Source organism: Pinus tabuliformis, chromosome 3_1, assembly GCF_031772625.1.
Source record: "Pinus tabuliformis cultivar Carrire ecotype Pingquan chromosome 3_1, CPIR1, whole genome shotgun sequence".
Taxonomy (NCBI): Eukaryota; Viridiplantae; Streptophyta; class Pinopsida; order Pinales; family Pinaceae; genus Pinus; species Pinus tabuliformis.
In genome coordinates this window covers 734,789,338-734,802,091 of record NC_142301.1, presented here as the reverse complement: position 1 = coordinate 734,802,091, position 12,754 = coordinate 734,789,338, and the positions used below count along the sequence as shown (strand labels likewise).

The following is a 12,754-nucleotide window of genomic DNA, read 5'->3' as shown; positions in this document are numbered from 1 at the left end:
GATCTGTTCCTTCTTGTCTCTTTTAGTTAACGAATTCTTAGCTTCTTTGAGGAAAGCCCAGTCATTTTCTTCCATTCTTCCCCTCCCTAGGTTTAGCTTTATCTTGTTGTCTTTTAAGTTATTTCCCTTGTTTCCCATTTCTTGTGGCCTTTGTTCTTTGAGGTGTGATTGATATTGTTAGAGGTATTGTAATAGCACTTATTTATGCTATTAGTTTTATTCTAATAACAAAAAGTTAATCTATGATAATATACTAATTTTAACCCTTAAATAAACTATTAATTAATTTTTAGGCCGATAGGCCTTCCTTTGAAAGGGACTTTCGTCGTCCCCTTTTTCCTCATGCTGACACGTGGCATCGGATTCTGAATGGCACAACCAGGAATTTTTCAGTCTCGTGCTGACAGGTGGAGCGGGACAGTTCTGCGAGGGAGTGGTCGTGTATTCATGGATATTTATGTTCTGCGAGGGAATGGCGGCGTCGTGTTAAGTTCGTGCAGTTATCTTCCAGCTTATGCATTCTTTAAGTTCCAGTAGTAACTGTTCTGCGGTTCCTTCTTGCATCAAACTACCCGCAGCGATCAATCTCAAAGAGTATACCACTGTTCAAACTGACAGAGGAGCCTGGTTTAACAATCTCACGAACGGGTCTCGAAGCTGGAAATCAACACAACATCATTTCTTCCAGGTGAGGTCATCGTCTCTATTTTTATCATAATCTGACCCTCACGAACGGGTCTCAGAGCTGGAAATCAACACAACATCATTTCTTCCGGGTGAGGTCATCGTCTCTGTTTTTATCATAATCTGACCCTTTCGCTTGGGAGGAGGTTTTACTATTCAGGTCGCTTTTCCAGTATTTTCATTGTCGCAAAGTTTACTTCCTGTCTGAGTTGCGCGTGCTGTTACAGAGTGTCCAGTTATCAGACAGTTTTACTGTCGGGGGTTTTTCCAGGTTCGAGCGGATGACGCTCTGCCCCTTTCCAGGTAATTCATCATCTCGACACCTCTTCTATTAATTCGCTCCATGACCGGGTTTCCTGGTATCTTATTAGGTTTAATTCATGAATTGAAATTCTTCTCGCAGGTTGCGCTCTCCAGATAGCAGAAGGCGTACTCTTCAATACCCAGTTCCAGATAATCGGAACCCTTGCCGTAGGTAAGATTAATGCACCCATTTTTTGCTTTACGGTTCATTATCATTGATACACATGATTATTTTAGGGTTTTCACCTCACGTCGTGCACTTCTCAGGTATGCTTCCACTAGGGTTCGGGAGTCTGGCAGCTTCTCAACATTGATATCCCTGGCTTCACAGGTGCTCTTTACTGACTTACTTGCAGCCTTACGACGGGTTAAAGAATTATAGGAAGAGGGTTTACATTCTTATGTTATACCAAACTGAATAGTTTGCTTATCGAGAGGTCTCCTGGCCAGTATTAACCCTGTGGGGTTCATAATTTATAACTGTGCATTTTTCAACTTTGAGTTTTGGACAACTCGTGTAAAAATTTGGGGTTTCCATTTAAAGAAAATGTTTTGACTTCTTCTGTGTATAGTGTATAACTGTAATTGCTAGACAGAACTCTTTTGCGGGGTGATATAATTTTTTTAAAGGAGCATGGATGCAGATTGATATTTAATGTTTGTTTTCCGATTGATGTCAGAGACCGCTTCATCAATGAGTCTTCCATGGAGATGCTGTAATTTAACCCCATCTTTTCAGTCGTTTGCATTATTGTTGTTCGCTTTTCAAAGATAGTAACTTGTACCTCTCGATAGTAGCTTATACCACTCTTTGAGGTCAGAGAATTCATTCATTAATTTGGAGATGCTATAATAACCGCATATTTTCATTCGTCTGCATTATTGTTGTTCGCTTTTCAAAGATAGTAACTTCTACCTTTCTTTGAGGTCAGAGAATTCATGCAGTAATTTGTCCTAACAAAGCATTTGTTTTCAGCACTTTGTCCTAACAGAGCATTTGTTTTCAGCACTGTCAAAGAAAGACTCAGTTTGCTGATTTTTTCTAATAGAGCATTTGTTTTCAGCACTGTCAAAGAAAGACTCAGTTTGTTGATTTTATCTAACAGAGAATTTGTTTTCAACACTGTTAATGAAAGGCTCAGTTTGCTGATTTTTTGTAGGGATCAAATTTGTAACTTTGCTGGCAATGAATATTTCACTGTGATCGGTAAAGTCCCTCTTTTGTGTGTTGAATTTCAATTTGATAAGAGATGCAGTATTTGGGAACAAATATTATTTTGCAGCTGCTAAACTGAGGGATATATGCGGTCACTGACCTCGCTTTTGATTGTGTATTTAACACTTGTAATAGAAATATTATGTAATAAGTATTTCATTAAAATATGCATGGTTTATCTATAATGTACAGGATGTCATAAATAGTTTTAGTATAAGCGCTGACAGGGCTCTTCGAAGTCAAACTTAGATCTATAGCACACCTAGTCACTGACTATATATTGTCTTCACAAGTGTGTTTTTATTATTTCTTTTATTGTCTAAAAAAAACTCTGAAAACTGTTTGGGAGTTGAAAATTGTTGACAGTGCAGATAGCCTGTCTGTCCATCTGTTTTTATAGTTTATTTGACAATTTTCAACATTATGTTCCCAATCAATGGAGGGAGCGCTCAAAAAAATGCTTGTCTGTTGCTTTATTTTTTGCCATTTTGGTTTGGATTATCAATGGTGAGTTTTTTAGGATTTATAGACTACATATTGCAAAATGCATTATCCATTCCTTCTAGAGCATTGTGACACGTTCCCAATACTTTTGCATCATCATGAGATTCAAAGGCACTAAAATCTGAATTATAGCAGCTCTCTTTGAGTTTTATGGAGCAATTATGTGGTAGAGTATCTTCAGCGATGCCACAAGAGCATAGGCTAGTTGTTCTTGGACTATCCTTCCGAGGTATTACGTCCAAACTCTACACCATTCCACCCATCAAAGCCAACAAAACCGTTCACAATGCTTATCATCTGCACTGTTAATTTTAAAATAAATAGAGGAATGGCTTATATTTCTACCACTCTGTAGGTTTATTTAAAAAGTTAGCTTTAAATTTCCAAATTTCTTTACCCTCACACTAAAAAGGGCATTTGATTGACAATGGTATACAAATAATTGTGATGCAAGTGCAATGTATTACAGTTTGAAGTTGTAATTTAACAAAGAATTGCAATATCAGGGTGGAATTGAAACAGAATTGAATGGCTAACAGGCTGCCAGTCTTGAAGCTAAGGATGGATTTCACAAATTTCTGGAAAGGTCTGCAGTCCACTCTTCTTTCAATAATTAAATGGATGGCCTAAATCTGTTTGGAGTTGTAATTTAACAAAGAATTGCAATATCAGGGTGGAATTAAAACAGAATTGGAAGCCTAACAGGCTGCCAGTCTTGAAGCTAAGGATAGATTTCACAATTTTCTGGCAAGGCCTGCAGTCCACTCTTCTTTCAATAATTAAATGGATGGCCTAAATCTTCTAATTATAATTAACTTAACGATAATTTTGTTGTTATTTATTTCTTATATTGTCTAAAAAAACTCTGAAAAATGTTTGGGAGTTGAAAATTGTTGACACTGCAGATAGACTGTATGTCCATCTCGTTTTACAGTTTATTTGACAATTTTGAACACTTCGTTCCCAATAAATGGAGGAAGCGCTAAAAAAAATTGCTTGTCTGTTGCTTTCTTTTTTGCCATTTTTGTTTGGATTATCATCGGTGAGTTTTTTTTAGGATTTATAGACTGTACATTGCCAAATGCATTATTATTTTTGTTGAAATGATATAATTAAACCGGATTTAGCAGACTTACCCATTATAAATTTGACGATACGACCCATTTTTTTTAGGTATAGCTTATTGGATTTAGAATTTAGACGGGAGATTTTTTTTTACTTATAATTCGGTGGATACTTAATGCCACTCCTAATTAATTCTATATTTTTGGAATTAAAAAATCTTGGTTTTTGATTCCTTCTACTTGTTTATTCATGACCAAATTCTATTACCAATTGAAAATTCTGTTACCTACATTTTTCATTTTCCGGTAAAGGCAAAGCATTTTGGTCCGGTCCACTGCAATGTATCGTCGTGGGAAACTGTCCTGAGATTGTGACCTTGATTTATGATAAGAATGAAATGAGCCCATGTTAAGCATGGCCAATCAGAAATTTCATGTGATCAAATAGAATGAGAGCCAAAATTTGGAAGAGTTAGACCACAAGCATAGAGACTGACTCCATTCCATCTAGAGCATTGTGACACCTTCCCAATAGTGTTTTGCATCAACATGAGATTCAGAGGCGTTAAACTCTGAATTATAGCAGCTCTCTTTGAGTTTTATGGAGCAATCATGTGGCAGAGTATCTTCAGTGATGCCACAAGAGCTTAGGCCAGTTGTTCTTGGTCTATCCTTCCGAGGTATTAAGTGGCAATATCTCACAATGGCGAGGTCTTCAGTATTTACATATAAACGTCTTCACTTCAATTAACGCCATGACCAAATCAACAAAAACGACTCCCCCAAGTTGTCAGTAATTTATGTCGTATGACAGGACAGAGTGACAAACCTCGCAGCCCACTAGATATATGGACTCTCAGTTCGAAGCAAACCTCAAGAGGACAACAAGTAAAAGGAAAAGGTCATAAAGGTTGCAGGGAAAACGCTAAATATGTAAGCAATTGTGAATCAGGATAGCATAAGTTTATTAATCTTTTATTAAAGGAAGCCTCTCTTTGCACTGCAGCCCCTTGAGGTATGTTTCTGTCAAGCATTCCAATATATATCTATATATATAAACTGCAGATACTAAATTATCTAGAAGTATGTTTCATCTAACGTCTTCCCTTTTTTGAGGTTAGAGACATGAATTAAATGCCACACACACATATATCTTAGTCGAAGAGGTTAGTTCAGTTGGCTATGGCCAATGTTTTTAGGCATTTAGCTAATTTTGTGATAGCAGGTGCCGGATTAAAGCCTTTTTGATCAGGTGTACTAGTCTATGTTCATGGGTTTATCAAGAATGCCATCCAAAATGTGACAAAGTATTCCTCAGGTTCTCATTAAGTTTTGCTTGGAAAAATATATAGATAAATACCTCAGGCTACCAAAACAGTGCCAGAACAAGAAAAATATAACTAATCACATAGTCTAGAAATCATTATGTTATTAAACAATAACAGTTAGAATTTATATTCTAAAAAACTGTGGCTAAACCATATAGCATAGGTTTACAAGAAATATATAGTTTTAGGCAGACATACCCTAGAGTGCACAGATAAGTATAAATTATCCAAAAAATATTGTGGAGGCCTATCCATTTCATTCTACTCTGAATTCTGCATGTCTGCTGCTTAACATTTCATTGAGTATATATCTACAAATCAGTGATTTTGGGATCAAATCCCACAAAGCAATTCTAGCAATTCTATCCCTGCTCTTCAAATTCCTTCAAGCTTTTGAAAGCAAAACCAATGAATTATCAATATAAAGGCGTTTAGCTAGCTCAAATTTCTCATCCGTTAGGCTTGAACCAACATCTCTTCTAGAGAAATTCAACAATTCTAATTTAATAATCCTATCGGCCTCTCTTTGTACCTTTTGGGACAATTGCTAGTAAATATTAAAATATTCTTTCTAACCCTTAAATCACTCTAATATTTATATATTTAATTAACTTCTATAAATAACTATTAGTTTAAAATTAACTTATTTTAAATTGGTTAGCTTTCCTTTTGTGTTTTATTCTTATTTCTCAACCTTTCAATTTCCTCAATAAAACTAATTAGCTCTCCTTCTAATTCAACTTTAACTTCTTCTCCATTAGAGTCATCAACGTCCACTTTCATATTTTCTATGGCCATGAGCATAAATTATTTTGAGCTTTCATAGGCATTGTCCTCATTTGAAGATTGGATGTCTTCATTTTCATAAGTGTTGTAGTCTTGGGTGTAGAATCTTTTCTTCTTAATCTTTTTTTTTTTTTTTTCCTTTTGTCACTTTTCTAAACTTCTCTCTAAGGTGATATCCATTTTCCTTCTTTTCTAGACACCTAGAAGAAAAGTGATGTACTTTACCACAGTTTAAGTACTTGAATAGTAGCTTACCTTTGTACTTGTCTGAGCCTCTCTTGAGCTTTCTAAAAAACTTAGTTTTCTCTTCATCTGACTTGCAAAATGATTCATTATGTTCTTCCTTGGGATTCTTGTCTGCTTTGAAGGATGATTCCTTTTATTTTACTCTTTCCATTAGAAATCCTCATCTCATAGGAAGTAAGAGTGCCAAGTAGTTGATCCAAAGTGAGAGATTTGAGATCTATCATCTCCTCAATGGCTGAAACTTTAGGATTAAATATCTTAGGGAGAGTGTTGGTACCATCCTATGACCTCCTTTTTCCTCCTAAAACATATCATTTGCCTACTTCTTTCCATCATATATCTCTTAGAACCCTTGGAAATTGATTAGTTAATAGTCCTATAGTTATTAAAATGCATTGAAATTGATTTAGGAGTTTTATGTTAAAGAATTAGGGATTTTTGGTAAAATGGCTACAGGAAGTTCCAACATCCTGTAATTTCTTCATTGTTTGACATGTGGCATGATAGCTGGGCTAGAACGAAGGGTAGGGATGAAAAGTAGAATGTCCAAGCATGGATGAATACCTATCCTACAGCAGAATCGACCTTCCTACATGCGCGGTCAACAATGGTCAAAGTATAGCATGTTGGCGACAAAGGCAGCAACAACAAAGAATTCTAGATTGATTTAGTTTTGTTCCTTTTTGAAATCAGTTTAGGATAGAAACATTTTAAAAATCTCGACATGGTAAAAGCGGCAACAGCCATATCATGAATGTACATTCGTTTTCGAAATGTAAGGGTTGTAAACACATATGTAAATACAGTCCTGTGTAATCAATGTTTGGGTAATCGTTGTATCGTTTGAAACAGAGTTTGAACTTAATATCAAGAACACAGTTACAGTTACGATCTTTTGTCTTGTTGCATTGATTTGATAATCGGTTGAACACAGTCCAGTATACCTCTGGAACGCGGACGGGCCCTGCGTTAAACTAGTATATTGTTATTTCCTTTTCACTTGCAACTTAGGGTATTACATGACACACACAGTAATTAGAATTGGTTGTTGATTTTAATCGAATGCGTATGGTTTATGTTTATGAGATCGCTTGAACAGTTCATCACCGGGATCGTGAATCGTATCCTGTAAGGGATTCGATCCTCTGTTGTCCTCTAAAGCAATTTTATGAACTCTGCTTTCATTTCAAAGTATGTTTATAATTTCCAGATGTCTTTAGCTTGCATGAATATTAGTGAATGCTGAGTATTTTTTAAACAAGGGTTTCGTGTATGGTGTCTCTGTAAGGAGATTGAAATCTTGGTTTGAAGTGATACACAGTGTTTTAATTTGATAAATGAATTGAGTGACACTGTGGTAATTAGGTAGATTAACTGAGTGACCTAGGTGTTTGGGTGATAGGTAATATACCTCAGTCTTCCGTAAAGAAGTCCTGTGACCTACCATCATAACCACTTAGCTAATAATCCTTTATGTCTATGTACTTTAGACGCATGCCTCTAAGTTTACGCATCCTGGTCGATAATAAATATAGCCTAGTCTAGCACCCTAGATAGGACACTACATTTTGGCGCCGTTGCAATGATGGGCTCTGTTAAGGGAGACGTACTTAAAGGATTTAAAAAGAAAAAATTTCAATAAACAAAAACACAGTTAGGAATCATGTTCATTTATGCCTAGATTTAGAGACAGTCAGGGTAGATTCGTAAAAACCCCCCACCATCTAAAAACTAACCCATCATCATTAGGAGCAGACTCTCTAGGGAATACAACACCAGCTGAGGAAGTCATCCAAGCATTAGAAGAAAAACAAAAGTCAGGACAAAGACTTACCCTCATCGAAAGGCAAACTTTATTCACACATAAGTCGCAGAAGAAGCACTTTCCTAGATCTTCCACACAAGGAGAAAGTAGCACAGTGACCGAACAATCTTTCTTTAATCTCCTCTATCAAACAAGTGACACTGACACAGAGAGACCTATTATAATGGCTGAGGAAGGAGCTGGATCAGTACCACATCAAGGACAGGGAGATGAAGAGGAGTCAACTTTTAAGTTTCCTATACATGAACCACAAGAAGATGATGAGATCAAAATGAAAAACATACCCCCATCCGTGCTACCAAACTTTTATGGTATGGCCTCAGAAGATCCAGACTCATTTTTGTTTGAGTTTGACATTGTATGTCGAACATATGGTTATACAGATGATGCCCATAGGCTTAGACTCTTCCCAGCGACATTAAAGGCATCAGCCTTAAGATGGTTCATGAGGCTTGGTGAGCATGCTATAGTTGATTGGGATGGCATGAGGAGAATATTTCTAAGGAAATATCAGCCTTATTTCAGATCCAAAGATTCTAAAGATGATATCTTTAGAATGAGCCAGCAAGAGGATGAAACCTTAGAATAATACTTAGAACGGTTTGTCTACAACTTACAAAAATCCAAACACCGAACTATGCCTCTTGATCTGATCCGCACAATATTCTTGAAAGGTATCCGAGAGCAATACATGGATGATCTTAACTTGATGGGCAAAGGTGACATTTCTGCCTTACCCTTTGAAGAAATCGCTGAGTTGTGCGAAAAGTATTCAAGGAGCAAAGCTAAAATGGGAAAAAGAACCCTGTCATCCAAAGTCACAAAATCTGCCTCCGCAAGTGTCACAAGGGCTGAAATAGGGAATCTTTTAGAAGAGTTTAAAACAGATCTGTTAAGCACCCTAGGGAACCAAATTGACACTTTAAAAGCTGAGAGGAAACAAGAAGATGAAGATCAGATAATGGCTATCTTCTGCCCAAAATGCCGGAAGAAACATGCATTAAAAGACCGCCCACTAGAAAACATCCAAGTTTGTGCTTTCTGTACTGAACATCATGATATGTTTAACTGTCCTAAAGTTAAGGTTTTGCAGAACTGTAATATGGAAGCCAATGCAGAGATGGAAAACGTGTATTACATGGGCACAAAGAGACCATGGCAGCCAAGGCCAGCACCTCAAGGTATGTTTCCAAATCAAAATTTGCAATTTCCTATAAATGATCAGATGTATGCACAAAACTCATGGAATGTACCCATGCCATGGCAGCACCAAAACCAACCACAACAACAATGGAGACTGTCTCAACAGTACTCTCAATCTTATCATACATATCCTCAATCATACCCACCATATTCACAACCATATCAGCAATACCAACAGCCGTATTCATCACATTCTCAACCATATCAGCAGTATCCTCAGCAAGTTGTTTATCAGCCTCAACCTACTCAACAAGCACTACCTGCTCCTCCACCAATAAATCCACCACAACTGCAATTTCCATCTAACTCACAACCTCCCAGACCCACTCAAATTCCTGCTCAAACTGTCCCAAATCCAAATAATAGAGCAGAGAGGCCAGCCTACAATGTAGAAGAGGGAACCTCATATTCCGCACTACCCTTGCAAAATATCAACTTGAGGTCTGGTAGGGTACTCCACAAAGATTCTCCAATAACAGATAAGCAAGAAGAAAACACAGAAAATGAAAATGAAATGACAAATCAAAGAAAACCAAACGATGATACCAAAGACAAGCAGCTGCAACCACTGCATCCACCTTTTCCAGACCGATTGGTCCAAATAAAACCTCCACTGTCTATACCACAGTTTGATGTCTTAGATGAACTCAAGAATGTCTACATAAAAATTCCACTGTTGCAAGCTATAAAATACATTCCCATCTATGCTAAAGCCATCAAAGACATATGCCTCAAGAAGCCTGCTAGAAAAAGGATTGATCCTCAAACCATTCATGTTATAGGACATTTAGCAGGCCTTATGACCAATACCATCTCCATGGAAAAGTATGTTGATCCTGGCATTCCCAAAGTGACCACTATCATTAACAACATAAAAATTCCAAACACTTTGATAGATCTTGGGGCCGCAATCAATGTCATGACTCTTGAAACCATGAGAACACTCCAGCTCATAAATTTGCAACATACAACGATTGTTCTAGAACTAGCTGATAGGTCTAAAGTGATTCCTGAAGGAATTTTGGAGGACATAATTGTCTCACTGGACTCTTGGGAGTATCAAGTGGATTTCTTAGTTCTTCAACCCAAATCCAATTTAGGAGGGCACCCTGTCATCCTTGGTAGACCATGGTTAGCGACTGTTGATGCATTCATAGGATGTCGATCGGGCAACATGATCATTTCAAGAGGGACCGAAAGAAAACAACTCACTCTTTATCCATCGGCACAATCACCAACAGTAACACACAATTTGTGGCTTGTGGCTTGATGATAAATTCAATGATAAAGAAGAAGTACAATCTGTTTTTAGCATTGACCAAATCTATGATTTCCAAGAACAAGACAATAATGATTTGGTAGAATTATTCCTTTCTCAACCTGATATGTCCAAAAATTTGAGAAATGACCAATATCATGCTGCAGATGTACTTTTGGCCCAAAACTTTCAGGAAACATGCACCATTCAATTTTTGCAAACCACATTTCACGACATTTTTCCAGTTCAATCTATCACCAACACATAGAGTCAGATCATAGAGATTATTCCAGGGAAAACTCTGAACATAGGCAATCACCTAGACTCATCTCAGCAGGAGAAATTGATTCGACTATTGAGAAAATACCAGAAAGCCTTTGCTTGGGACTACACCGATATGCATGGAATTCACCCCGACACATGCACTCACCATATTTATACAGATAGCACCATCAAACTAGTGAGGCAACCACAGAGAAGAATGAACCCCATGCTCCAAGATATTGTCAGAGAAGAATTGCAAAAACTTTTGAGAGTTAATTTTATATATCCTATTTCTGACAGTCAGTGGGTATCCCCATTGGTTATAGTGCCCAAGAAAAATGGTAAGTGGCGCATTTGTGTTGATTACATACAGCTGAACAAAGCAACGCTCAAAGATTATTTCCCACTACCATTTATTGACCAAGTGTTAGACACCCTAGCTGGGAAATCATCATTTTCTTTTCTTGATGGTTTCAGTGGCTACAACCAGATCAGGATAGCCTCAGAAGACTAGGAAAAAACCACACTCACATGTCCTTGGGGCACTTATGCTTACAATGTTTTGCCATTTGGACTTTGCAATGCTCCAGCTACATTTCAGAGAGCTGTGTTAGCTATTTTCACTGATTTAATTCATGATTGTGTTGAAGTTTACATGGATGATTTTTCAGTATATGGCAATTCATTTGAACATGCATTAGAAAACCTTGAGAGAGTTTTGAAAAGATGTATTGAAGCTAATCTGTCCCTCAGCAATGAAAAGTTCTTTATGATGTTAAACGAAGGGATAGTATTAGGCCACTATATTTCTTTTCAAGGCATCAAAGTAGACCCAACAGAGGAATGAAAAGTTAAGGGAGCGAATCAGTGAACTTGAGGCTGAGCAAACGGATATTTGTAAATGGGCCACCAAGTGGTACAACCATAAGAAGACCCTCAAAGAAAAATACAAAAGATTAAAGCAGGAACTCCATGGTCAGAAAGATGCCCAGGTGAAAAAGAATGTGGACACATTGCTAAAGGCAGCAGAGATCCAGGCAGGGACAGAGTTCAAGGGAAGCACTTCGGGGTTAGCATGAGGACATGTTAATTCATTAAGTCGGGGAGAGATGTTGGTACTATCCTATGACCTCATGTTTCCTCCTAAAACATATCATTTGCCTACTTCTTTCCATCATATATCTCTTAGAACCCTTGGAAATTGATTAGTTAATAGTCCTATAGTTATTAAAATGCATTGAAATTGATTTAGGAGTTTTATGTTAAAGAATTAGGGATTTTTGGTAAAATAGCTACAAGAAGTTCCAACATCCTGTAATTGGTTCATTGTTTGACATGTGGCATGACAGTCGGGCTAGAACGAAGGGTAGGGATGAAAAGTAGAATGTCCAAGCATGGACAAATACCTATCCTACAGCAGAATCGACCTTCCTACATGCGCGGTCAATAGTGGTCAAAGTATAGCATGTTGGTGACAAAGGCAGCAACAGCAAAGCATTCTAAATTGATTTAGTATTATTCCTTTTTGAAATCAGTTTAGGATAGAAACATTTTAAAAATCTCGATATGATAAAAGTGGCAACAGCCATATCATGAATGTACATTCGTTTTCGAAATGTAAGGGTTGTAAAAACATATGTAAATACAGTCCTGTGTAATCAGTTTTGGGTAATCGTTGTATCGTTTGAAACAGAGTTTGAACTTAATATCAAGAACACAGTTACAGTTACGATCTGTCCCTCAGCAATGAAAAGTGCTTCATGATGTTAAACGAAGGGATAGTATTAGGCCACTATATTTCTTTTCAAGGCATCAAAGTTGACCCAACAAAGATCCAGATCATTGTTGATTTGCCAATTCCACAGAATCAAAGAGAGGTAAGAAGTTTCCTTGGGTATGCAAGCTATTACAGAAGGTTTATTGAACATTTTAGTAAAATAGCTTTACCTTTGTTTAAACTTCTAACCAAATATGTACTTTCAACTGGAATGAGAACTGCCAACAAGCATTCGAACTACTCAAAAAGAAGTTATCAACCGCACCAGTCTTGAGAGGGCCTAATTGGAGCCTACC

General features: G+C 37.2%; 1 protein-coding gene across 3 annotated transcripts; it reads left to right on the top strand.

The window, feature by feature from the left end:
• The first annotated feature begins 388 nt into the window (after positions 1–388).
• Positions 389–3,872, top strand: LOC149189420 (uncharacterized). Of its 3 annotated transcripts, XM_089413209.1 has the most exons (5): positions 389–688; positions 912–987; positions 1,088–1,159; positions 1,255–1,318; positions 2,148–3,872. In XM_089413209.1, the coding sequence occupies exons 1-4, from the start codon at positions 515–517 to the stop codon at positions 1,299–1,301; spliced, it is 369 nt and encodes a 122-aa protein (XP_089269335.1). In that variant the 5' UTR covers positions 389–514; the 3' UTR covers positions 1,302–1,318; positions 2,148–3,872. The 3 variants fall into 3 exon arrangements, 2 of the variants coding, with proteins under 2 accessions (XP_089269335.1, XP_089269334.1); XR_016256363.1 differs by lacking the exon at positions 2,148–3,872 and having other exon boundaries at positions 389–776; positions 1,255–1,682; XM_089413208.1 differs by lacking the exon at positions 2,148–3,872 and having other exon boundaries at positions 1,255–1,682.
• Positions 3,873–12,754: the final 8,882 nt, after the last annotated feature.

Coding starts and splice junctions, on each gene's coding strand:
- LOC149189420 (XM_089413209.1), top strand. CDS start 515: ATGCATTCTTTAAGTTCCAGTAGTAACTGTTCTGCGGTTCCTTCTTGC. Junction 689..911: donor CACAACATCATTTCTTCCAG/GTGAGGTCATCG, acceptor GTGCTGTTACAG/AGTGTCCAGTTATCAGACAG. Junction 988..1,087: donor GACGCTCTGCCCCTTTCCAG/GTAATTCATCAT, acceptor TTCTTCTCGCAG/GTTGCGCTCTCCAGATAGCA.